Below are 27,451 nucleotides of genomic sequence, written 5' to 3' on the forward strand. Positions count from 1 at the left end.
AAATAAAACTCCTAGAATAGTGCTTGGAATAAAGTAGGGGCTCAGTAAGTGTTAGCCAAGTATTACTTCAGCAGAAAGCTTCTATGGCCTGCTGACTTTCCCAGACCTTTCCCTCCTTCCCTCGCCCCATCTCTTGGTAGGGCTCTCTTGCTCCCTCTGCGGGCTGACAGCGCCAGGACCAAGAGTTCTGGTTGCTATGGGTACCGAGGTAACGCGGTAACCAAGGAGCCAAGGCGGAAGCTCCGGACGGCTACTTGCGGCCCGCGGCGGTGACGCGGCTGGCTGGGGTCTCCAGGTAGGTCGGCTGGTTGCGGATGGCAGCGGCAGATGGCAGACCGCGGAGTAGGCCTACCGAGGCAGAGCGCCGGGTCTGGGCGGTGAGAGGAGCGGGGTGGGTTGGCGGGAAAGGAGACTGGGCGCCGGGTTCGCTGGTGTTTGGCGAGCCCCTGCCATGTGCCGGACACCGTATAGGGCCCGCGGGCTGCAAGACGCGGCTTTGACCTAAGGAGTTGAAAGTCTTTTCTGTAAACAGAAGACTTCTTGGCCCATAGTGCTAATGGAGGCCTGAACTGAGCGGAAACCGGGCCTGCAGAATTGTACCGCTTCTACAACCTGACCTTTTCAAATGCCAGCCTCTTTTATCCTCTGAAGTTATTTGCGCCTTATGAAAAATTTGGTGCCCTGAAAAAACATTATCACATCTCTTTTTGTAGCCCTCTTTATGCCTGGGCGGCCACATGCACCCACTTCATTCTAGAAGTAAGTGCACTCCTCCCAAGCAAAGGTCGCAGAGAGGAGTGCCAGATTTCTGAGAAATCTGAAACTGTGGAACTTTTTCCTTCTTTCCCAAATCAGCATTAGAGGTGCTCAGATATACAGATCGTTATGTATTTCTTTTGTACCCTGACTTTTCAAATCGAGAGTTTGAATCAAATCTCAAATCAAGTCTCAAAAAAAAGTCATAAAGTTGAAGCTTCACAGGATTAAAACTATGCAAACTGTATGCTAATAAAAAATGGAAAAAAAAAGCAAAAAACGAAACCCTTCACCCCCCTCTAGCACCTTATCTTGAAGGCTACATAGAGGCCTGCCCCGAACTACCATAATATTGCCAGTTGTATTACAAATTAATTACTTGAAAGTAACTCTGTCCTTTATTTCCTTCAAAACACTTAATACTTACCACAATTATTTTATTTGCTTTTTAATTTTTTCCTACTTTCTTCAGCAGAGTGTAAGTTCACTGAGGATTGATACTATATCTGTGAGGTACACCTTGTTCCTCAGTGCTTAACCTAATACCTAGCACAGAAGAAGTGTTCTATGTACATTCATTGAAAGTCTGGTAGGATATATGGAAAAAAAGAAAACAAGATTTATTGAAGTAGGAAAGAGGGTGGTGTGTTTGTTTAAAAAAATTTTTATTGTGCAATAAATTCAAAGCAGTAGAAAAAAAATTAAATGCTTAAAACTTAGCACATTATTATTGGCAGCACATTATGTCTAGGCCCCTTTATTAATTGCTGGGAATTCAAAGATCAATGGTAGGATTGTCCTCAAATATTTGAGATACTGAGGACACTACACCTATATAAGCAAAGCAACAAAAATAACACAAAGCAGCATGTAATAGCAAAAGAGTGTAATACACAGAATGTTCCTATAGAAGGAGAAGTTTGCTTTTGATGGAGGAAATCTTCATGGTGTAGATGGCCCTCAAACTGGGCATTGGATAGAACAAAACATGATGAGCAAAGTGAAAAATAAAGCATAAGGCTCAGGAAGCTTGGGATGCATAATAGAGGATTTTCTGTACCAAGCAGAGCAGCTGGGTATTTATTTCCTGTGGGTATGGGGAACTATTTAGGGACACGAACTTGTGACCTCATATTACATGGGAGCAATCTGACACCCAAGAGATTATTATTGGTGTTTAAGTGTATTACTGTAAAATTTAGAAAACATTTGATGTCAGCAACAGTTCTTTTTCTAAATTTCTTTTTTTTTTTATAGCAGGTTAAGAGTATGAAAGAGGAAAGAATCTAAATGATATGAATTAATTATTTTAAGTATCTAGAAGGAACCACATTTAGATTTCAAGTCTTAAGAGGAGCTAACAGGACTGAGAATAAAATTCTAATTTCTGGCTTTGTCACCAGTCTTGGACAGATGACATAATTTCCCCATTCTTAAGGTATTCACAAATGAGCACCTAGTATAATAGTGGATTGTATGAGAATAGGTGGGATAGATTAAATATATGAAAAGACTTAGGTTTCTGAAAGGTATAATTTTTATAAATTTAATACTTTCATTGCTATTTATAATCATCTAAAATTTTTAGTTGATACAAATTTAATAATTGTGTATTGTTTTACTGTAGTGCCTTTGAAACTTTTTTTAAGCTACAGAAAAATTTCTTTATATTAAATCTGACCCAAAGGCTCATTATGTAAAATAGATGAAATTGAGGAGCTGTGGGTAAAGCAGAGCCTTTGACGATCCCCTTGTTCCCTTCTCAAGGTAGTTTCTAACACTGCCCTCTTCCTTGATATCTGAAGGCAACTTTCTCAGTTGTTCTCAAGGGAACCTGCACATAAAATGTAAAAAAATGGGTGACTTGGGTACCATTTAGTGCCCTGAAGCAGTGTTTAATTATCAGATAGGTAGGTTGGCTGAGAGATTGAGTGCAACTTGGAAATCAATACCTGACTTCCTTTCAGGGCTTGTGCTAGGAAAAGATAGCATACATATATTTACGGGGCTACTCAAACACAAGATATTGTGCTAGGGATTATGTATTATATGTCCTTTCCTTAGATTTTTAAAAAAGACTTAAAATATGTATATTTAGAATAGGATAATATCAGATAGATAAAATATTAAAAGTACAATTCTTTTAAAAGTTGAAAACTACTATTTTTATTTAGATTTATTTTCATTTAACATTTCTTGCTTGGTTTTCTGATTTTTAGATACTACGGTAGATATTCTAATCCATCCGAAAGAGCTTACTTATTAGACTCTTTTAAAATATGTCCTAAAGTAAAGAAAAATCTTTATTTATTGGCCTTTAAGTTTTCAGATCTAAGATGATCTAGGTCATTAGAAGAATCGACTAACCTTAGATAAGTTTTCAGTTATAAAAAGTGGCCTATCTTGAAGACAGTGGTTTCTCCATACCTCCCATTCTTCTCATTGTATGATGGTAAATTCTCTAAGACACCAGGGCAACTCTTGATGAATTCTCTGAGTTTCTAGATTTGTAGCTCATTGTAATTTCCTTGTTTCTATTCTGTGGCAGCAGGCCTTGGTGCTTGGGTTGCATTCCCAGACCGAGAACTTGTAGAAAGATCATCAAACCATCATAGACAATTTTGGGTCACATTGTGTATGTGTGTGTGTGTGGGGGGCGGGTGGGGAGGAACAAGGTTAGGGACAGAAAAATGATAACAGCCTAATCAAGCAACTAAAAAATTTTCCAAGTAATAACTGAACTTTTGGTATTTCATTGTAAGAAAAAAATTGGGTGACCAAAGGATGGGTGGAGGTATGAGGTTTGCATAATAGGGATTTTATCTGTATTTCCCTGGTTCCATTAGGTGACTAAAGTTTTGTGCTTTGGTATTCTTTCTGCTGACATTGTTATATATAGCTGTCCCAAGAAAAGTGATTAATTCTCTGTTGGTTTTACAAAAAGAAACAGGCAGAACAGCATGACTCACAATTATAATTTTCCTTTTTTCTTCATACAAGAAAATTGGCTTACGTGTGTGACTTGATAAAACATTTAATTGAGAAGAAGCCTTACTAGTTGCATTCAGTGAAGTGAAGTGCCCCCTGAATAAGACCATTTATTGGTTAAATCACATTATCAACAGAGCTATAAATCTGAATCATCTCAACCTAATGAAATTCACAGACTTTTCTTTGATTTCAGTCTTTGTGTGTCAGATCAGCTTTATGCATATATATATATATATATATATATATATATATATATATACACATGCAAAATTGTATACTTCAATGTGTAAATAAAATTAAGGCAATTTAAATTATTTTAATTGGTCACACTAACTTTGGTGGTTCTTTTATTTTTTTAATGATAATGGTTATGACAACATTATATAACTTTTCATGAATAAGTTATCGACAGGAGACTAGGGTCCAACAGTTGGATTTCCTGATTATGATAAAAAAAAGAATATAGACTCTATGTTATAGAAGCAAGGTTATCTTAGAGATTTTTTAAAGGTAGCTTTTGTTGCCTCTGTTTGATAAAAATGAGACACAAGTTTTACCTACAGAGAAGGAATAGATGCATCCTCTCTCCCCAAAAACAAACAATCCTAGTTTTCTATTCCTGGGGTACCTTTAGTTTTCTTTGACACTGAGTTTAGCTTTGAGAGACAGGACTTGGTAGTTGAGAAATGAATCTGAGTTGGATGTCCCCACTATGTACTTCTGTTGGAGTATCACAAGGCATTGCCATTGTTGGTGTGACTTTCCCTTTGATTGTGAATTGAGAGAAGACACTATGTCTTATTTACCATTATGACTTCAGTACCTGTAATAGGGGTCGCAAAGGAGCAACCATATTTATGTCTGTTGATTGAAGGCACAAATATACTTAGTCCTATGATGCAACCATTGCATTGCTTACAATAGAAAATTATTTTATGAAATTTCATTTTGGAGTTATCTTCAGAGAATGAATTCCTTCACAATTTCCTCCAAGGTAGTAAAAATCTACTCTTTCATTCTAGATTTCATTTTTTGAGGTAGAATAATTTGGAACTAGATATGAGTGAACAAAGTAATCCATTCTGCTGGACAATATCAGTTGTAGTTTTAAATGAAGCACACCAAAGTAGATTTGTGTATTTATTGGGATATGATGGACTCTGCAGACAGTTCCGAAAGAGGCATCCCAAAAATGTTTTGATCAGTGGTTGCATCATTAAAATTATGAGATAGAATAGTCATTTTATTGTGTAGACTTTAATGTCACAACAGGCTTTCATTAGGTTATTCCTATTCTGATACCTTCTCTCCTTATGTCTTCGAGCAAAGGTTCTAGACTTATTTTCTGTTCTTTCCTCTAAAACTTTCAGTGACTCTCATTAGCAATAGAATAAATTCCAAAATCTTTAAGTTGGCATTTAAAGCTACCCGTTATTGGGCTTCAGCCTACACTTCTAAACTTAATGACTACTTTTTCCCCTCCATATAATGTAAACATCAACCAGATGGAACCACTCATCAGTCCCCATTCAAGAGCTGTTTTTTCTTACAGTGTGGAATGTTCATCCAATCCATATCATCATATGTAAGTCCAGCTTCTCCTTAAAGTCCTATTTTAAATGTTAGCCAGCTTAAATTCTCTTTTCTCACTTCTTCTATTATTACAGCAGTAAGTTTTATGGCCCTTATAATTTCTACCTTGTTTTATAGCTTTTATATATAGATCTTATATATCCTGTTTGACTCTATGCCATGTGAACTCAGAAAACAAATATCCTTGGGCCTTGACTCTTTCATGCTTCTCAGCGCAGTGCCTTGCATATAGCAGAGCCTTAATAAATATTTATAGGAGTTATGAGTGTGTAGAAACACATATATAAATAAATAGTATCAAATGGTTTGGGCATTTAAAACTAAAGACTATGATATTACCTCATATTTCTTTAAGGGCATTTGGAATTTGTAAATTTTTATTCATATACAATCTAATAGTTTTGCATGTGATTCAGTAATTCAGCATTACAGAATAAATTATTATAGAACAATGAATAATTAGGATACTCAGGAAATAGGGTGTTCTGAATAATTTAATTTTCTGGTTAACTTGGAGTTAAGCAGAAAATCTTTTTTGTTTCATTTCTTGTTGAAAAATTCTTCTAAATATGCTAATTTCCAATCTTAGGCAAAGAGCACCATTAAAATTTTCTTTGATAAATGAGGATATTAGAATGCCTTTGGGTAATTATTACATACCTTAATTCTCATTTTACATTACCATATATGTAAAAAAAGAGGTTTTTAAGTTTGGATTGTATCTTGAAGGTTCTTTTCTTTTCACTATGTTTAGCCTTAGATGTTATTTTTGGATGGGAACAAATACCTGATATATATTTTTATAACCTTAACATAGAAAGAGCCAGAATGTATTTTGCCTTTATGAATGCATTCTTTACTATCAGTTGAATATTTCCACAGTTTTTTTTTGCCACGTAATTATTGGTAAAATTTTATTTCCATAAGATGTATTATATTTATAACTCTCTTAGTATGTCAAGTTACATAACTTGTAATTAAACATATATAATAATTTTTTATTGTCTAACTTTTGATTTAGGCTTTTCCCTCATAATGATTTCTCTTTTTAAAATATTCTTGAGTTATATGTAATTTCAAAATTTTAAGTTAACTCCTTTACTTCTAGCATAATTCTTTTGTCTTTGTTACTTTTTCAGAAGTTTCCACAAATCACAATAATTCTTAGACAATATTAAGACAGTAATCATGAACACCAAAGATTTTGTAGTTCTTCCATGGGGAAAACCTGGACATTCTGTGAAGTTAAAATATAAGTAAGTGTATACATCTTTATTACTTAAATAGAAGTAATCGTTTTGTATATTGTAATTTAAAGTATTCTTTTTACATGTGGCTGTTTAGAGTTGAACTCAAATTTTGTGAATTCTTATATTCATGTTCTTCACAGCTGTATTTTTATCTGTAAGAGAGTAGTTTTAAGATATTAAAATATAAGGACTAAAAATATTTATGCCATAAGAATTGAAGTAAAAAATTATAAATGAAAGTTGGGCATACTAACTATTAAAACAATATGACAGAAAGTTACAAATACTTTTGTGACAAAATTACAACAGAATTATCCTGAAGAAACTGAATTTTAGGGAGACTATTAGGGTAAGTGACCTTTAGACTGGGAATAGAAAATACTAACTGCCCTCACACTTTGCAGAGTAAAAGATGTTATGTTGAATTTACCTTTCCCAGGAAGAGTACCTTCTGTCCTAGGTTGTCTGGTAGATGCATTCAGTCAAAGCCAAGCAGTTCTGGGTATCCTGAGAATTTCATGACATGGCAAGGGTACCAGAACGTTCAATATACAGTTTGCTTTTGAGGTCATACAGAGTCATTGGCAATTCCCAAGGCTTTCCTCTCAAATATCACGGAGAGCCAGCCAGCATAGGTTGGGGACAGACGGTTGATTTTTAATTTTAGTTTCTGAATTCCCTGATCCAGATCAAGAGTCCTGTGGTTATTCAATGTCTACGGAGCTTTCCTAATTCTCCCTTTATGTTTGATATACTGTGTATAAAAGCATCGTGTAAACTGGAAATGTTATACAACTTTATGGCATTATCATGATAAGGTTTACCATTTTTTTTGGAGAAGAGGTGAGATATCCAATTGCTAGTATTACCAATTTTCCATTTTTTTTTTTAATGCAATAAGAGAAGGAGACATGCATTATTTGATTTTGGTAATATGTTTCAAGTCTGTGTGTATATACTTAGAAACATGCATCCAACAAACATTTATTAAATACATACATGTTCTACATACTGAGCTGGGGAATGGCGGATATAAAAATAGGAAATTACGATCTTTGCCCTCAGGTAGTTTGTAAAGGATGTAAATAAGTAAAATTACATTTATAATATAGTGTGAAACATGATGTGATGTGAAGGCACAGGGGGCTATGAAAACATGGCCCAAACTTCTGGGGTATGGTTGGGAGGTCTCTAAGCTTTGCCTGAAATATAGTTAGTAGGATAGTTACTGGGTGAAACTTGGGCAAAGGCACACAGACCATATAGTTTGGGGACTGTCAGACCTATCCAGTTGGCTATATTTTATAGAACGAAGTTGGAGAGGAAGGCAGGGCTGTATAGGTAATAAATTAATTTATATGCCACACTAAAGAGTTTGGAATTTATCTTGGAGTTGAGGGGGAATCACTTTTTCCTGTCCTGTATATCTAACTGATCTACCACCCATAAAAACTAGGGCAGTAACACCCACCCTATGGTAACTGCTCTGGAGTTCTTTTTCTCAGCCTTTCCTTGTTCCAAGCCTATTTTTATTTGACATTGTCTTAACAATTGTCTTTTCATTGTCTGACTTTATGGTGTTTTCCAGTTCCTCACTATCTTTTTCCCAGCCCCCAACCCATTTCAATAGATTGTTCCTGGATCTTGGATTTGTTGTATTGACATGATCTCTGCAGGATTAACCATAGTGGCCTTGCCTGCCCTTCTGGCTCTGTGTCCAAGACTGTCACTAAGAGGAATCCTTTGTCTTGTTCCAGACCCATAAACTCCCACCATAAACTTGACCACTTGGGCACTAGTCCAGTTCTTTTAACCAGTCTCATCTGTTTCCTCTGCCACAGTGGAGACATCAAAAACATTAAGTTTTCTAAGCAAATTAGTGACACAGTCACATCTGTCCTTTTGAACCCTTCCTGTGGAAGCCACATGGAAGGTGGTGTAGGCCCTTGAGAACTTGGCCAGAGAGACCAGCTCAGGCACTAATTCTGTACTGTGTCCCCATCCCATCCCAGAGTGATCTAGTTCAGGAAAAGCATCACTAGCCTCCTGGTCACTCAAGTAAGAAACTTGGAATTATCTCAGATTTCTGCCTTGTTCCTGCCCTAGTCAGTCGCCTGCTTCTGGTCAGACTTAGTGCAATTAATTCTATTTCCTTATATTTCTCAAATGCTTCCAGTTTCCTCTCTGATGTCTTTATCCAGTTAGATCAGCACAATGTCTCTATTTTTAAGATTGCTGAAATAGTTTCCTAACTGGCTGCCTTGCTTCTAGCCTTGTACCCTCTAATTAATTTTTCATTATACAGACAGAGTGATCTTTCTAAAATGCAAACCTGATCAATTCTGTTAAAACCCTTTAATGATTCTTATTGCTCATAGAATACAAATCCCAGTTCCTCATCATGGCCTTCATGATCTTGCCACTGTCTACCTCAACAGTTCCATTTCCTACCACTTTTCCCATCCTGCACTTACGTTCTGCCTGATCATGCAGAACTTCTAGTTCCTTGGCTCACACATCATTCTTTTCTAATCGTGCACACACTTTTCCATTTTCCTGGAACACTGATCTAACCACCTCCCTTTAACTGATTAAGTCCTTTCATCCCTCAGGGCTCAGCTCAGACTTCACTTTCTCCAGGATCTGTTCCAGGGGCCACGTATGTGCCTTTCTGTGTGCTTAGGTACCTACCTCCCTGTACAGCTCCAATAACACCATCATACTGTGTTTCAATTACCTTTGTGCTTCTCTGTGTTCCTCTCTCTACTGCAATCTCCACTGGGTTTCATATCCTATCACCTATTACAATGCTTATATGTAGTAGGGGCTGAATTATTCTCTGTGGAGCAGATATAATGAAAATATTGCCTCTCCCTCAGCGTTTTTGCCAGTTTCTCTGGACAGCCTTTGTCTCCTATCACTTTCAGTATATCTTCATAAGTTGTGTCTATTTCAGGCCATATCTTTGGCCCACTTGCTCTTTGGTGACTGTTCACCATCTCTATAAATTAGTTCTCTTTTCTGATCTCCATTATTCTTATTTTGGTTCCTTGCCATAGCATGCATGAGTGTCACACTACATGATTATAGTAAACCACTAATGAAATAATGAAAAAAGAGAATTAAACTCATAGTAGATAATAAAAAGCTAGGGAACTAAGTTGACTTAGACCTATGAAAGAAGGAGTTAGTGACTAATGCTGACTGGAGACTAGAATTGTAAAATGAAGAAAATGACTTGCATCGAAAGCTTGATGAGCTTCAGATATTATGAGCAAAACCTCTTGCAAAAGAATCTATAAAGGGGACTGTGCTCTGTCCTCAAAAAGGTCTCTTTTTAGGGCTTTCCTTCAGAGGAAATGATAAGTAGGGCTTGGTTCAGTTCTCATTTAATTCTTTTGATGGTGTCTACACCAAAACCCTTAATAGGTACTTTCTCTCTAGTAAGCCTCAAGCAGTCCCTGCTCTTTTTTTGTGTGTATTTTTTGGATTCTACCTTTGCCTATAAAGGTAGAAATTTATTGAGCATTTCCAAAGTGATTGGTTAGCAAAAATGTATATTCTACCTATACAGAAAAAAAGTCATTTTAGATATTATGCTTCAAACTACTTGAATCCTTAGAGGAAAGAAAGTATGACAATTAGAAAGTATGACAATTAAAAAAGTATGACAAAAAGAAAGTATGACAATTGTTTTCTATTGGTGTATTATAGATATTTGCACATATATTAAAGACATTGCTCTCATATAAAGTGAATTATAATTTGAAACCTCTAGCAATATAATAGGAAAAACAAAAGCCTAAGATATGAAGATACTTTTCTTAAGAATATTAAAGGAAGGCAGATACTAACTTTAGAAACCATAGATCAAAGAAATACAAAAGAAGTAGTTAAAATACTTCATTGCTATTTATTATTCATAATTTTACTTAGGAAAAAAAGATGATATAAAATTACTTTGCCTTGTTTTTGTTTGTTTGTTTACCCCAAATGACCATTCTGCATTTAAATCTTATTCAGAAATGTTCAAGAACTAAGAATGGAGAAAGTACAATTAGAGTTGGAGAACCAAGAGATGGAGAAGAAACTACAAGAATTCCAGTCAACAAGGAGCAAAGAAAAGGAAGAAGGAGTGTAGGTGACACTTTTAGAGAATTTCAGAGGAATAAATAAAATTATATAAAGAACTATTTTATATGCTGTCATTCCTATAAAGATCTGTCCTGAATGGATAATCTCTTTTCCTGAAGAATCAGCAATATTAAATTTTCCCTGTCTTTTCTATTTCTTATATAAGGCATGCTGCTTTTTAAAAATTACTGTTACTTTTGTTTCCTCTGAACTTTATTTGCTCTTACATTTTCTCATTTCTCTTTTTACGTTATTCTGCACTATTTATAGTCTGGAATGCTTAGAATAGCAATTCAGAATTTGCCCTTTGCTCTCCTAAAATTGCTATCAACAGGAGATTGCCTGTTTATGTTTAGAGTCATTTTTATTTATTAAAAGACTTTTGAGGTCAGGAGTTTACATGTACTTATATAAGAATCATTCAGACTCTCAAGTATGTTTGAAATATTTTTAGCAAATGAGCTTTAGCTGAAATTTTATTAATGAGAATACCCTAATATTATGCTTGCATATCTGTACTAATTTTACTGAGAATTTGGATTTGTTATAGAATTATTAAATATATATGATAAAAGTCAAATAGAACTGATAGTTGTATAATGATAGTTATCTCTTTTTAGCTGTAGGCTGCCTTCCAGTCCATTTTGTAGCACCACTTTTAACAATTAAATATTCCACCCCCCAAATGTCTTATCTTTGTACAAGCCTATGTATATATATGTGTGAATGTGTGTGTGTGTCTGACATGTCTTTTATGTTTTTATAAATGAGGTTATCGATGAAATATGTGAATTGATTCAGACTCTACTTTTTTACTTAATATTGTCTTAGTGCTGTTGCCACATCAGCACCCATTGATCTCATTCTTTTAATGGTTACATAGTATTTCTTTGTGTGGATATAATAGCATTTATTTTTTGGATCTTTATGAAGTTTTTAGTATTTTGTGATAATATATGCTGCTATGAAATGCTTCTGTATATATTTTTTTGCTTATATATACAAGAGTATCTATGGGATAAAGTTTTACTTATATAATTTTAGGCCAAAGTATATAAATAGGTTACATTTTGGTAGACATTGGAGAAATTGTTTTTCAAACAGGCTTCAAAATCGTGTAACTTTCTCCTGTGGCGTGAATGTTTTATGTGCTCTTGCTGGTACTAAATATTCCCAGCTTCTTTGTATATTAAATTTGCTTTTGTTTGGTGCTCAAGGTGGTGATCATCAAATATCTATGAAGTACCTTATGAACTATTAAAGAAAATTCAAAAGTTTATTACAGTTTCAGTAGTATTTATCTTTAGAACCTAACTTTTTGAAAATATTCACGACACATACACACATCTTCTTCAATAACCAAAGCATCGGTTTAATTACGGCACCTCAGTGTTGTATGTTATCCCAGATGACAAAGTTTATTGTATATCTTGCTGTTCTTCCCTTAATGATCCAATGGTCAGTTCTACTTTTTAACCTTCTGCTTTGAACTTCTCAGCGGATGACGAACATGTCTGTGAATCAGAGTTTCTGAAATCAGCCCCCAAGAATGCATTTTCCTTAGCCGAGGAACCTTTTCCATATAATTTTAAAAAATGTTCTAAAGCTTGATTGAATTTTCAGAATAGTTAAATGCTATTCTAAGGTCATGTAGACAGTAAATGTCATGGCCAGGTGAAAACCTGCCACTCACTGGTTAGGAAGTTAGAAGTGCAGTGTTCTCATCTTGGCTTTGTTATATATTATATGTGGCCTTGTGCAAGTTTTTGTCTCATTATTTTTTAAATGGGAATTGGACTCCCTGCCCTGTTGACTTAAAAAAAATTTGTGAGGCTCAAATAAAAATGCTTTGAAAACTAAACTATGAAACTAAACAGTTTGCCTTCCTTGTAGTCTCTGTTACCTTTCAATGTGGAGGCTCGCTGGAAGGCTTAAGGAATTGATCACTTAGTAGATTTGCTGAATATTTTTGGTTATTGTTTTGCTTCCTTTTTCTCTTTAGATTTACAGAACCTTAGCTTTAAAAACTGTAGGACAATCTGTAAAATTTTCCTATAAATCAGTAAAACTGTAGTCATTATAAATATCTGAACAGTGGCATTCTTCATCTGTTTGGACATTTCACTTTTATTCATTTTCTCTCAAAAGTTCCAAATATGGTAGAGCTATATTTTAGAATTACTGAGGATATTGTGGCATTATTGATATTTCATTTTCATTTTGTATCTGTTACATGTTAACAACTGAATTTCCATTTCCTGAAACAGGAAAAATACATTTGTTTTCATTAAAAGGAGATATGTATTTAGTAATTACATTTTGTCTTCTGTTTATATGTATTGAAGGTCAAGTGGATATCACTGGAAATCTGGAAAAGTGGGCAAATTGGATAATCAATCACATCTAATGTCACAAAATAAAGGAAATGTTATTAAGGTAAGAAAATACTATTTGATTCTCAGATGATTTGCTAAGCAAGAAGATATAAATTATTTTTTCAGATCTTGCATTCCCTTCTATACTTAAGAACTTATTACTCTTATTTTAACAACTTTGCATGTTATTGGATTTTGATTAAATTAAATTTTATAGGTTATATACAACTTTCATTATTCAGGTATGTTTTTGTTTTTCATCTGCAAGTTGATTTTTAGAAATTCACCTTAAGCTGAATTGTCTTAAGCCAATTTTTTCCATTCAGTTCAGTTCTAGTTTCAAGTATGTGAGATAGAACTATATAGTTCTGTGTTAAGGTGAAAGCTGTTATTTGACGTAACAAAGGACAGATTTTAATTCTGCATTTTTATTATATCACATTTGTTTAATGTGTTTATGTTCTTCTTAAGTAATAATTATTATTCAAATATTGTTGATTCCATGTGTGAAGATATCAACTTACAGGTTTCCCAGCTATAGAATTGCTTTATCTTTACTATGTATTGTGAAATATAAGATTACATTATATGTGCCATTGAAACTAAGTAAGTGTCTTTCTTTAAAGAAAACTGTTTTGCTTCTGGATTCTTTAGTACAAGATCCGTGACCTTGTAAGTTTTAAGTTATATAGCTTTTTCCTTTTTATATACCTATCATTAAACTTTCAATGGGCATTTGGCATTTATAAACATCTTACTTGGTGCTTCTAAACTTTTTGGCTTTGAAAAAGCATTTTATTCTTTAAATGTCATTCTCTTACTGAAATATGTTTCTTTAATTTTTTGGATTAAAAGTTTTATAGACCACTTACTATTTTTTATTATTTTCTGAGATAGTGTTCCATGTTTCAGATGTTATTGTAAATATATTAAAAATGCTGACTTGTGATTATTGACTTATTTATTCAATAACATTTAAGTGCCTTCTTTGTCATTTAGTGAATTACCCTTATTCTTAAGAGGATCCTAATCTAATGTGAAAAGTTATGCATATATGAAAATATTTATAAAAAAGTCAGTATGTAATTTTTGCCGTAACTATTTAGTAGATAAACCGTCTGTGCTTTGGAAATAATGGTTTAGTTCTACAAATATTTAAGAGTCTACTAGAAGTATTTGTAAGGAAAAATTAATGAAAAAATTATAATATCAGTCCCCACAAACCTCATAATTGAGTAGGAGGATGAAAACTTGGGGGCTTGGGGAGATGTGGAAGGTGATGTAGAAGGCAAACTAGGTCTGGAGGGAAGGCCCTGAATACCAGATTCAGGAGTCTCGAGTTTTTCATTGGGTGAATGGAATTCCCTGACAGCTTTGGAGCAGGAGCATAGCAAGACTAAGATGATGACTTATGATGTTCGATTTTGTTCAAATATCTGGTACATTTGGAGTTAATGAATATAGAGCGAATACTATCCAAACTATCATATCAATAAATATCAATAATTTATTTTGAGCATGGATTTTCTACCCATGAACTCTTTATTTATTTACAAATAGAATTTATATATATACTTGTTTACTAATCTATCACATGCATCGTAAAACAAAATATGGAAATTAATCAAGGATACTATAAACACTAATAGTTATTTTTTTTGCACTCTCTGGCCTTTCTTTGAACTCAGGGCATGCATACATGCAGCTTTGGAGGCCACTGGTCTAGAAACGGGGACTATTTAGAAGACTATTAAAATAATCTAGAGGTCAGATGAGAAGAGTTTGAATTAGAATGTAGCAGAAGAAATATAACGGAAAATATGGAACTGGAAAACAGAAACAAAAGGAGGAAGTCAAATATATAACTAATATTTCAGGCCTGATTGACTAAGAGATAGAATAAAGAAGGAAGTTAGAAAAAAAGTTCCGGGGTATAGATTTAGACCTCTCTCCTTTCCTCCCTCTCTTCCTCTCTGCCTCCCTCCCTTCCTTCCATCCTCTTTCTTTTCTTCCTTTCTTTTTGTTTTTCCCAGCTTTACTGAGATATAATTGACAAAATTGTAAAAGAGTGGACAAAATGATTTGATAATGTATGCATTGTGAAAGGATCCTCCCACATGGAATTAATGAACACATTCATTACCTCACATATTTCTGTTGTATGTATGAGAACATATAAGTTCTACCCTCTTAGCAAATTCCAAGGAGAGTTTTATTTGAATTCTCGTTAGTTGAAGCTGAGAGAGTAAACGTACTTGATAAGAATTTATAAAAAGGAGAAGAAAGGTATAAAGAAAAAAGTTCAGGAAAGGCAGCTGTGAAGGATAAAACTCAAGGAATATGGAGGCACATAGAACTTTAATATTTACTCACTATCTGTTTTATACTAGTCAACAGTATAAGCTGCTGTTCTTATTTTATTTCATTAAGTATTTACAACACTTTTAAAAGGCACCTTTTAGTATTCCAGTTCCACAGATGAAGTAATTTTACATCAAATGAGTTAAATAACTTGCTCAAGGTCAAGTGTCAGGGCCAAGATTTGGAAGAAAAGCTTTTCGTGCTGGTTCTAAGGTACTTTGCCAGCTTTGAGGTAAAGAGAGCCTGAGAAGAGAAAGAATGGTAAGAGTAGAATCAAAGTAAGGTAATTTCATAAAAGAAGTAAAGAAGGATATTTTTAGAAAATATGAAGTCAGCATTGTCTGATACACTGTGTAGAGGAAAATGTTTTGAGTACAGTGTTTCTCCATAGGGGACAATTTCCCCCTAGACATTTTTAGTTATTATCACTGAGAGGCTTCTTTTTTTTTTTTTTTTTTTGCTAATGGTATGTAATGGCTACAGGTCAGAGATGCTGCTGTACATCCTACAATGCACTGGACAGCCTCACAACAAAGAATTATCTTGGCCATGATCAAGAAACCCTGTTAGACTGTATTGATTAAATTCCTCACTCATTCCATTAGCTTTGTGATTTTAGGCAAGTCATTTAACCTTTCCAAGTTTCTGTTACCATGTTTGTAAACATGGATAACAATACTTGTTTAACTACTTCACAGTTTTCAGCAATGTATGCGATAATAGGAGTGAAACCAATTGTAACATTAACTGAAAATTACATTAGAATGTCTACTTACGGAGAATGAGGATTTCTAGAAATACTACATTTGATTTGATGATTGGGTTATTAGATGTAAAAATATTTTTCAGTTATTGAACAGGGAAGATGGGTTGCAATGAGTAGACTGATGATGCAGTGAACGTGAGAACAGAAGGTGACCTCTCAAGGATTTAACAGGATTAAGGAAGGACTTTATTTTTTAATTTTTATTTTAGATTCAGGGAGAAAATGTGAGTCGGATTGTAGCTGAGGGATAGACTCACTAGTGGAGGAAAGACTGGGTATGCAAATGAAAGAGGTGCCAATTGTTGGGGTCTCATTAAGAAGCCCTTAATCAAAAAAAGGAGGGCTCACTTTCTCTGAGATCAGAAAGGTGGAAGAGAGAACCGATGGTGATAAAGGAAAAATTTTAGAAGTTTCATTTGACAGATGAGGCAAGAAGCAGTGGAAAACTCTTAAAGGGAAAATTTTGACTTTCTTAGTAAATTTAAAGGCACGATCATTTGCTCAGATTAAGGAAGGAAAATGGGGTAAATTTGAATTCTTTGGAATGGAAAAGGTTTGGAGCAGCCACTGTGGAAATCGTGATCGAGGTTTAGCAGCAAACAAGTAAATAGGTTGCTGAAGAGCCATCAGAGCCCATTGGAGTTGTTCAGCATTTATTTGTAGGGGACTCAGTTAATATTATTTCATCACAATGGTAGGTATAGATATGGGAGGTCTAGGAGGAAGGATGTAAGGTGATTGTGATTAGTACTGGGAAAGTCTTTGAGTTTGGGATTTTGAAGGTGTGGCCATTTAGATTGCTGCTTAGGTTCAAGGTTTTGTCATAATGGTCAGGTGGCTGAAGAGGCACTTAGGTATTCAGAGCAGTCAGCATGCTGGAGAGTTTTTCAGCATCAGGATGTCAGGTGAACATGGATATTGAAGTCCCCACGATCACACCCAGAAATATGATAGAGAGAAATACTGAGCAGATTGCTGAAGTTCGGGTGGAAGAAGATCCAGATACTGATAAAAGCAATAAGTGGATGGTGAGGTCCTTCAGTAGAGGCAATTTTGCTGAATGATAAGAACAGAACAATTTTCTGGAAGCTGCACTGAGGAACAAACAGAGAGAAAAATTTTCTTCTCTCCTGGTGAGTGAAAGAGAGTAGAAATGGAGCTAGTTCCTCTGGAGAGTTCTGTGGAGGAGGTTGTGTTTGAGGAAAGGTAGGTCCAGTTAACGTGAACTTTTGGAAGACATATGTTTAAGAGAGATTTAAGGCATAAGATAGTTAAATGACTGTTTAATAACGGCTCCATGGAATGGCAGGGGAGCCTGGATGGCAGGATAAGCAGTAGAGAATGGCAAAGGTTAAGTAGCTAATTGGATTTAGAATGAGACTATTTGAAGTGGTGGCTTATGGGAGGAGTGTGGGCCCTGCATGGCAGATGAGAGCATTAGTGGGAATTTGGAGGCATCTGTGAATGCCAGGGAGAGTGATGATGATGGCATAGTCTGACCCCAGTGGCCCAGATAATATGTCTGTGTGGTAGAGCCACTAAGCTGCCTTGGCCCCTGATGGCACCCCTTCAGCTTCTGCTGGTGTAGGAATAAGTGGATTAATAAGGCATAGGCTTTAGTATACTGAATTCACATTTAATTCAGTATGAATATACATTTAGTATATATATATATATATATATATATGCATAATGTATGTATGTGTATACCCATATATATATATGTGTGTGTGTATACATATATTGATATGTGTTTGTGTGTTTGTGTGTGTTTTTGTGTGTGTGTGTGTGTTTGTGTCCCTGGTCCAGCCTTATTCCACCCTCAACTCTTTCCCAAACAGATAAAAATTAGACTTAGGAGGTAATTCTATTTGCCTAAAAATAGAAGCTAGCTATTAGTTCATTGAAATATTTTTATGCACTTTGAACCATTTGAAGTAAATCTGACTATATTTAGCAGAAAAATGCTCTTCATAATAATAAAAACAAATTATAAAATTTCCCAAATAATGGGTTCAGTTTGCTTTGGAAAATCCATTCTACCCAGGTCACCTATAACCACATAGATCTTGTTGCAATTCAGGCGTATTATTAAGGTAATAATATTGGATAATTTGGTTATGAAAAATGAGATTAAATTATCTATAACTTGTATAACATTGCCAGTTTAAAAATAAAAGTGTGATTCACCAAAATTTGATTTCTTCAGTGCTATTTTCTTTTCTGCTGTTTGGTACATAGCATCTAAGTGGCTACTTAAAAGAATGTGAGCAATAAATGCCCTTTTGAAGCAAAACCACTAGATTCACTGAGAATAATTAGGCCTAACTTTTCAGATGACTGCAGTTGGTACAGCTGTAGACATAGAGGCAACCATTGTCCTCATATTCTCGTGTACAAATTGGGCAATTGAACATGTAAATTGCAAATTGAAAACTAGGCATGAATTGACAGTGTCTGCCTAAATGTGTACCATCCTCCATGCTTGTTTGTGTACTTTGAATGTTGGTTTTAATAAGACCAAGCCAGTTATATGCAATTGGCAAGTCTGTTTTAATTTTTTTAAATCTTAAGATCTAAGTGTTTTAAGTGATTATTTATCTGAAATACCTAGCAGTGAGTCTTATATACACATTTTTTTTTTTTTGTCTACAACTTGGGAAAGTTGGGGATCACAAATAACATATTTGAAGGGTAAGTCTATGATGCTTAAACACTCGGTTCTCTAAATTAGGCAAATAAGAATAATATTGGCTTGTGTAGTTATGTAAGCAGAGAAGGTTAGTCAGAATTCAGTTTAGATTCAGTCTACACAAATTTAGACTTTGTGTCTTTTAGAAAGATCAGAAATAGAAAAGCCTTTACAATATTTGAATAGTAGTGCTTTCTTAAAATCATTTCATAATGATATATAATGATTTTTGTTTAAAAAATAAATAATTTATGGCATGTTTAAAAAACTTTTTTATATATTTCAAATATTTTCTTTACAGGAATTTTAAAGATCTATATATGCTTTAGTGATGATCTATTAATTTTACATTATTCTTTCAAAATGTTTGTTTTGTTCAAGGTACACCAAAATGTTATAGCTTTCTAAATATTTTTGTTAATAACTTAAACTTTCTTTGACTAAGAGAATGTATACCTGACAAATAGTATCTATTTCATTAATACAGCCTTCTGCTGGAAAAGTGAAATTGAAATTACTGAAGGAGCAGCTTCAAGGTAAACAGTTTACCACTGTATTATTAGCTTCTATAGATACAATTTCTTTTCGTTTGCATTTGAATGACATAGAAAATTAAAGTGCTAGAATTGTTCATGCAATATAAAGTTTCTAAACCCCCAAAATGATGACTCTTTATCTCTGATATTCAAAATGCATTTTATTTATGTATTTTTGTGGGGGGAGGGGCCTCATTTCATGTCAAACAAATGTCAATTTAAAATATGATTATAATGTAGTGTTTTTCAAAGGTGAGGACTTTCATAGCACTGGTCCTTAGAGTTTGTTGATAAACTCTTTTAACCAGGAAGAGAATTTAGCACTATAAAATTATAAATTGAAACTTTAGGAAATTAAGGGCATATTGAAACATTCCTTTATATTTTAATACATCTTGACAATAGCAAAAACCATAATCAATTTTGAATGTATAATAATTCCAAAAGAAATAAGATTTTTTATAGAGGATAAACATATTTAATTTGAATAGTTAAGATAATTTGGTAGAACGAGTTCTAGAAATATATATAACATTTATTATAGAAGATGGTCTTTGTGGGCTTCAGTTTGATCCAGAGATGGGACATAATGCCATAAGAATTCTATCAAGAGCATAGTTTTTAACTATTACTTTCTGTATTACATTTTATATGTCCAGATGAAATGAGTTTTAAGCAGAGTGGCTATAGGTAGATGTGTGTGGCCCCGCGGTCACAGGGGACAGGAGAGGGACTGTGGGATCCCCAGCCTACAGGGAGGATTAGACTTGGCTACATGCCATTTTTACTGGGCAACTAATATTTAAATATTATTTGAGAATTTAGAAATATGCATAATTTCATTACTTTATCAATCAGAAAACTAAACATTGTATTTTAAAGTAATTACTCTGATTTTTTCCTTCCAGGGACAGTGAAACAGCCACTTAATTATAAAATGGCAAATTTCTTTGAAAGTGAAAAACCCAGGAAAAAAGGGAAGATCTGTGGACAGTGTGAGAACAAAGCTGCTCTGCTAGTACGTACGGTATAATAAGATATTGGCAAGAACCTTCATGTGGTCTCAGGCACCCCTCCCAACTTAACCTGCTTTAGTAGCCATATACTTCCCCAGAAGTATATGGGGAAGGCCACCAACACACTGAATCTCATCTTCTCATTCCTGTTTACGGTAGCACCGTAACTCTCATCCTCTGCATTGGATCGTGCCTGTGAGCACACAGACATGCTGCAGTGTCTCCCATCTAAAACCAAAAGCAAATCCACAGCAAACAATCTCCTTCGACCCCTGCATTTCCTTCCCTCTGTATCTCTTTTGGTAACACTGCTGTAGAGTTGGCTGTACTTGCCGTCAAAATGTTCTTTCTCTCTTTTTATTGAGGAATAGTTTACTTACTGTGAAGTGGACAGATCTTAAATGTACAATTAGACGCCTTTTGACAAGTGTCTATATCCCCATCAAGATAATAAAATCCCTTGTGCCTTTTCCAATTAGTCTCCACCACAAAGGCGACCACTGTTCTGGTTTTTAGCACCATACATGTAGTGATCTCTGTTCTTGAAATTTATGGAAATGGAATGATATGGTACATATTTTTTATGTGGAAGGTTTCTTTTGTTCCATGTGGACATTCATTCATGTTACATATATCAATAGTTTGTTTTACTGAGTAGTATTCCATTGTAGAGACATGCTAAAATTTGTTTATTCATTCACACATTGAATGACATTTGGTTGTTTCAGTTTTTTTCCTATTATGTTTAAGACTCTTGTGGATATTTGTGTTCAAGTCTCCCCACCAAATTATTTTTTCTTTCCTTAAAAGTTATGAAGTGAGATTGAAAAAAAAAGCTATAAAAAATAATGCTTTCTGACAACTCTCTAACTTTTCATCAGTGCCAATTTCATCAACTTAAAAAAAAAATTATGGTGAAACGTACCACAATTTAAGTTACTATTTTAGTCATTTTAAGTGCATGGTTCAGTGGCATTAAGCACCATTCCTGCTGTGGTGCTGCCATCATCACCATCCATCTACAGAACTCTTTCAACTTGCAGAACTGAAATTCTGTCCTCAGTAAACAATAAGTCTCATTCCTTCCTCTGCTAGCCCTTGACAACCACCATTCAACTTTCTGTCTCTGAATTCAACAACTCTAGGTGTCTCGTATAAGTGGAACTATATAGTATTTGTTTTGTTGTCAGTATATAGTATTGTCCTTATTTCACTTATTTCACTTAGCATAATATCTTCAAAGTTCATTCACATTGTAACATGTATTAGAATTTCCTTCTTTTTTAAGTGTGAATTTTATTCCATTGGACATGTTTTCCCCATTTTGTTTATACATTGATCCATTGATGGACACTGGGTTGCTTCCACCATTTGGTTATTGTGAATAATGCTGCTGTGAACATTAATACACTATATCTATCCAAGTTTTCATTCTCAATTATTTTGGGTATATACCCAGAAGAGAAATTGCTAAATTCCTATTCTCTCTTTAACCCTCTCCATTCAGTAATAGGTTGGCACTGCTGTGCACAACTATCAAGGTCACCAGTGACTCCCACATTCTTAAATGCAGGGATCAATTCTCAGTTCTTATCTTAATCTGTCACTAATATTTGATACAGTATTCCTCTCCTCTCTTATGACTCTTCACTTGGCTTCCTCTGAAATACCGTTCTGGCTTGGTTTCATTTTACTTTGCTAGCTGTCCCTTCTCAATCTTTTTTGTTGGTTTTCTGTATTCTTGATTCCTTAACATTGGAATGACACAGAGCTCAGTCCTTAGACCTCTTCTTTAGTCTGTCTATACTTACTCTTTAGGTAATTTTGTTCACTCTCCTGGCTTTAAAGACTATTTCTACTTTATTGGTTCTCAGATTTACATCTCTAACTCCTACCTCTCCCCTGAACTTTGAACTCAAACTGCCTAATTAATACCTCTGCTTGTATGTCAAACAGGAATCACTAACTTACCATGTTCAAAACCAAACTTCAATTTATCTCCAACAAACTTTCTCTCCCCACGGGCTCCTCATATCAAAAAGGTCATCTCAAATGTTACCTACCCTGACAACTCTTTATAAAATGGCAACAGCTCAGTTGCACTTTGTAAAGCCGCTTCATTCATCTATACAGAGTTATTACCCTTTAATGTATATTTATTTGTTTATTTTTTCCACCTGCCTATAATGTGAACTTTGTGAGAGTAGGGATTTTGTTTTATTCACTGCTCTGTACTACTGACTAGAATTATGCCTGGTATTTAGTAGGTACTCAACAAATAGTTTTTGAATGAACCATTTCTTTCAAAGTAGGTTGTGGTCATGTTAAAGTCTGAGGTTATTCTGTTTTTAGCTTTCATTGCTCTAGATGATAATGCTGATTGGATAATTAGAGTCAGCCTTCCTATATCTTACGATAGGGCCAAATGAGGGAAAAACTGTGTGTTGGGATAAGAGTTAAGACCTCGTGTTTTGGGGCATTTGAATCTCAACTTACCTGTTATTAACTATGTGACCTTTAACAAATGACTTAATTTTTTTATATTTCTGTTTTTTCATTTGTAAATTGGACTAATGTGGATACCAGATTCTTCAAAGTTATTGAAGATAATGAGTTAAGACATGTGAAGTATTTAGCATTGTGTCTGATATATTGAGAGGAGACACATAGATTGTGTGTTTTTTGTTTTTGGCACATTTTCTTATGTTCCAATGGTAAAAATAAAATCCCAAACTTCCAAATTTCACATTTTTTTAAAGAAGTTACAGTAGTTTTATGCTGTCTCTATATGGCAAAAGTGAAATACACAGTTAAAAATTGTATATTAATTTGGCAAATGTGGGTAATTTAACTCAAATGGGTTCTGAAGGCAGGTACAACTGATCTAGCCTTTATCAAATAAAAAAATGTTTGCTAAAAATCCACTTGGATATTCTGTCATTGAAGAAGCATCTATGATGGAATAGAGTCCTAATCTATGTTTTTAGTATGTTCCTACCAGTTATACAAACTGCCTAAAAAGATTTTCCACCTGGCGATCATTTTAGCCCAATTTAAATCCATATACGCTTGTATAATGAAATACATAAACTTACTCTGCAACTCCAGCTTTGATCTTCCAGTCCCCCGCGTCTGTTTGGCTATTCTCATTAAAGACCTGTTGTTAACAAATAGTTGGCTTAGAATTATGTGTTAAAACTGATTTTTAGTCTTCTATATTACGTTGTGAAACACCGCCAAATATTTATAAGAAATTTATTAAAATATTAGCTGATATGTTAAATAAAAATTATGCAGAATACATTTTGAAATCTACATTAATATAATAGTACTGCTATTTATGTATGTGAAATTAAAGCTTTTTAATTGATTTTGCACTTGAAAAATTATGGATTTAGATAATGTGTTTATTACCATTTCTCTAAGAGACTAGCTCTTGAGACAAGAGTTGAAAAGGTAGGACTAGGATCCATACTAGTGATAGTGTTTATTTTTCTTCAGATTAACTTAAAAATCCAGTGCTATATAGCTAATCACATTTGAAAAGTTATATTTGGATTTCGACAAATACCAGACCATGCCGTCATTTGAAATATTGGATTTTATTTTATGCAGATTTTATTATTTTTTTCCCAATAAATGATTAGTACTGCAATTAATGGTCAATGACTGATTTAATGATTAGTAATACAGGTTCTGGGTAAAAGCTTGAGCTTTGGTTCAGACTATGGGGTTGAAATCCTGGCTCTAATAGCTGCACTATTGGACAAATTCCCAATTATTATGGTCTCTTGTTACCTCATCTTCACAATGGAGATACATTGATCATTCTAACTTGAGAGGGTTGTTGTGAAGATGAGATGAGATGAAAATATGAAGCCTTAGAATAGTAAGTGCTCACTAAACGTGGTGAATATTGTTATTTGATTCTAGCCTTTCATTTTAGTTTTATTATAGTTATATAAAATTTCTCACTCTTCTAACTTTTTTAGTGTAGTCATCATTTTATATCTAATAAAGTGGGCTACATTATTGGAGACTTATAATATAATGTAATGATTTTCAAAAATTAATGGGCTAAAGTCTCTTGGGTTTTTAGTAAGAATTTAGTCTACTTTTCTATGTCCTATACATTCTAGTGCCTTGTTACTTAGTGGGTGGTCTGTGCACCAGCTACTTCCTGGGCATCACCTGGGAGCTTGTTAGAATGCAACATCTCAGGTAGCATGTCAGACTTCCTGAACCAGAATCTGCATTGCAGTGAAATCTCAGATGATTGCATGTTACAGTTTGAGAAGCATTACCGTACTGCATATTTCAGTCTGCCGTTGATCAGTACAAAGCAGAAGAGCCTTGCTTTTTGTTATATTGTAGGCTGCTGAACTGACCAATACAACTGCACAGTAGTAATTTCGCTTGCACTAAAAATTCCATTTCTTTTAACTTTCAGTTTTGCTTGGTACTATCATGAATGGATGAGATGCACAGCATTATTCAATTTATTCCTATTTTTTTTTAAAAAAATTATATCTTAATACCACAGAGAATTTGGAAGGTAATATAATCTTGTCCATAATTATTTCACAAGTCATAAACATTGTGACATTTTGATGCAGTTCCATCAGTTTTTTTCCTTATACTTTCTTTCCTTTGAAGGAACTTCTGAGAACACTTTCAAAACAACATTTTGAGAATCATCAGTGAAGAAATATTAATCAAGGAAATATATAGGGGCTTTTGGAGGCAAATAGTTTACATATCATTTGAAACTAATTGTATCCTGTAAATCCATACAGAAAGATAAAAGAATTCCTAAAAAAGAAGTAATTTTGACTCAGAGATAATGCTGTTTAGTTTTTCCCAGGTCAGGAAGTTTGACCTGATGCTGCTGATTGTTTTCTGATTTATTCAGAAATTGCACATACACATATACATCTAACACATATATCTAAAACCTGCAGTCTAGCTATTATATTTATTTTGATACAAGAGTAACTTGTTTACAAGTCAGTTTTTCTCAGAGTTAAATCTTAACTGGGACAAATAGTTATTTAGTTTTCCTTGGATTACTAAGTTCTCATGAAATTTAAGTATGTAATTGGATAAAGATAATAGCAATGATATCTTTATTTAAACATTTTTCTGAAGTCATAAGATTGATTATATAATTTTTAAAATATCTTTTAAGGTATGCCTTGAATGTGGAGAAGATTATTGTTCAGGATGCTTTGCTAAAATTCACCAGAAGGGGGCACTGAAGCTCCATAGAACAACTCTTTTGCAGGTATGACTTTAAAATGCTTTACTGGTAGTGTATTTATAGAATGTTTCAACAAAAAAAACATGTAAAACATGCTTAATTATCTAGAATTTAGGATGATTTACATTAATTTTAAAAATATTATTATGTACAGTCTTTACATATATTTTAAATTTATTTTACTGAACACTAATCCGTGTTCTATTTTGCTTTTTAAACTGTTTTAATGTAATTCCTGAAATACTTAGCTTGATCAGAATTTTTAGATCATGCATTTTATCTGTGAACTTGACATTTAAAAATTAGACTATATTTTTATCTATTGTTTTAAGTGAACACATGACTTAAGTGTTATTTCCATCTAATTTATAAATAGAAATCCCATGTTTGCTTTTCATGTTTATTTTTGAAAATTATTCTTTTACTTGTCCTGACCCATTATTATTTAAATAAGCTCGTCTCTCAGGTTTCTACTTTTCCTCCTACACATCAGAAGCTTTTGCTTATCCTCATATAGTCATTGTTTTTTGAAATGCTTAACCTAGAACCATGTCAGATGGTTTTAAAATTGTAATACTTAAGCAACAAATATGGTTAAATGTAGATATGACATTATACAGTTACATTTAATGATACATTGATTTGTCACAGATTTCATTCATTTTACAGTAATTTATTCAACAAATATTCATTGAGTACTTTTTAGGAAGCAGGGTTTACGGTAGGCAGTGACCTTACACAGATGAATATAGCACTAGGATCCTGCTCTTAAGGCCTTGGGGATAATAGTGAGAACCAGGGACCTTGTGTAATGCATCAAGGATTTTAATATTATCTCAGAGGCAAAGGGATGGAGATGATCAGATCTATATTTAGAAAGATCACTGGTAGATTTAAATCTTTACATGTTACTCGAATATAAACTTTGGTAGCTCTGATGACCCAAGTCATGGTATCCACAAAGCATAAAATAGGCCTTACTTATATCAATAATTACCAGGTTGGTTACTTTTGAGTGGCTAGTCAATGTTTAGAGCCTTCTGGCAGAAATGATGGAGGAAATAAGAAAAAGGAAATAACTACTACTTGCTATTCTCCTCCTTTAGGATGTATAATCGGAGAGTCATAAGAAATAAAAATTAATGTATATATGCAAGTGTACTTGTTAACATAGAAATAACATAGAATTTAACCAAAGGCACTCCCCTTTAAGAGGAAAGTGTAATTACCCCACTGTGAGTTCATATTAGGAATTTTCTCATCAGTGATTTATTCAGCACATTTTCAGGGTTTTCAGTGAATTTTAGGTACTGTGCTAGGTGGTATGGAAGATAAAGGAATGAGACATGGCTTCTTCTCTCGATTGCAGTATTTGACCTTCCAGATTTATCCAAGTCTGCTTCTCTTCTTTCTCTTCCTTCTTCCCCTGTCTTCTCCCCTCCTCTGTGTCTGTCTGTCAGTCTCTCTACACATACACACACGCGCGAGAGAGAGACAGAGAGAGAGAGAGAGAGAGAGAGAGAGAGAGATTAATTTCAACCTCCTGAGAGAGAGAGAGAGAGAGAGAGAGAGAGATATTAATTTCAATCTCTGTTAAATAATTATTTGCAAAACAAAATGCACGAGGGGAATTACTTAGTTATTTTGCTTTGTTCTCATTGTTTCCATCACAGCCCTGTCTTTCCTGGTGTTAGGGTCTTGATGCTCTGGTGCCTTGGCCT

General features: G+C 34.2%; 1 protein-coding gene across 1 annotated transcript in view; it reads left to right on the forward strand.

Moving 5' to 3' along the window:
- Positions 1–232: 232 nt before the first annotated feature.
- ZBBX (zinc finger B-box domain containing) overlaps positions 233–27,451 on the forward strand; it is a 94,441-nt gene continuing 67,222 nt past the window's right edge. Inside the window, exons 1-7 of the mRNA XM_039857653.1 lie at positions 233–295; positions 6,480–6,596; positions 10,614–10,727; positions 13,070–13,160; positions 19,406–19,454; positions 20,363–20,472; positions 25,659–25,754. Of these exons, the coding sequence (XP_039713587.1) occupies positions 6,529–6,596; positions 10,614–10,727; positions 13,070–13,160; positions 19,406–19,454; positions 20,363–20,472; positions 25,659–25,754 (528 nt within the window). The 5' untranslated portion in view covers positions 233–295; positions 6,480–6,528. The remainder of the gene's footprint in view (positions 296–6,479; positions 6,597–10,613; positions 10,728–13,069; positions 13,161–19,405; positions 19,455–20,362; positions 20,473–25,658; positions 25,755–27,451) is intronic.

This window comes from Pteropus medius, unplaced genomic scaffold (assembly GCF_902729225.1).
Source record: "Pteropus medius unplaced genomic scaffold, Ma_sr-lr_union100, whole genome shotgun sequence".
Classification (NCBI taxonomy): Eukaryota; Metazoa; Chordata; class Mammalia; order Chiroptera; family Pteropodidae; genus Pteropus; species Pteropus medius.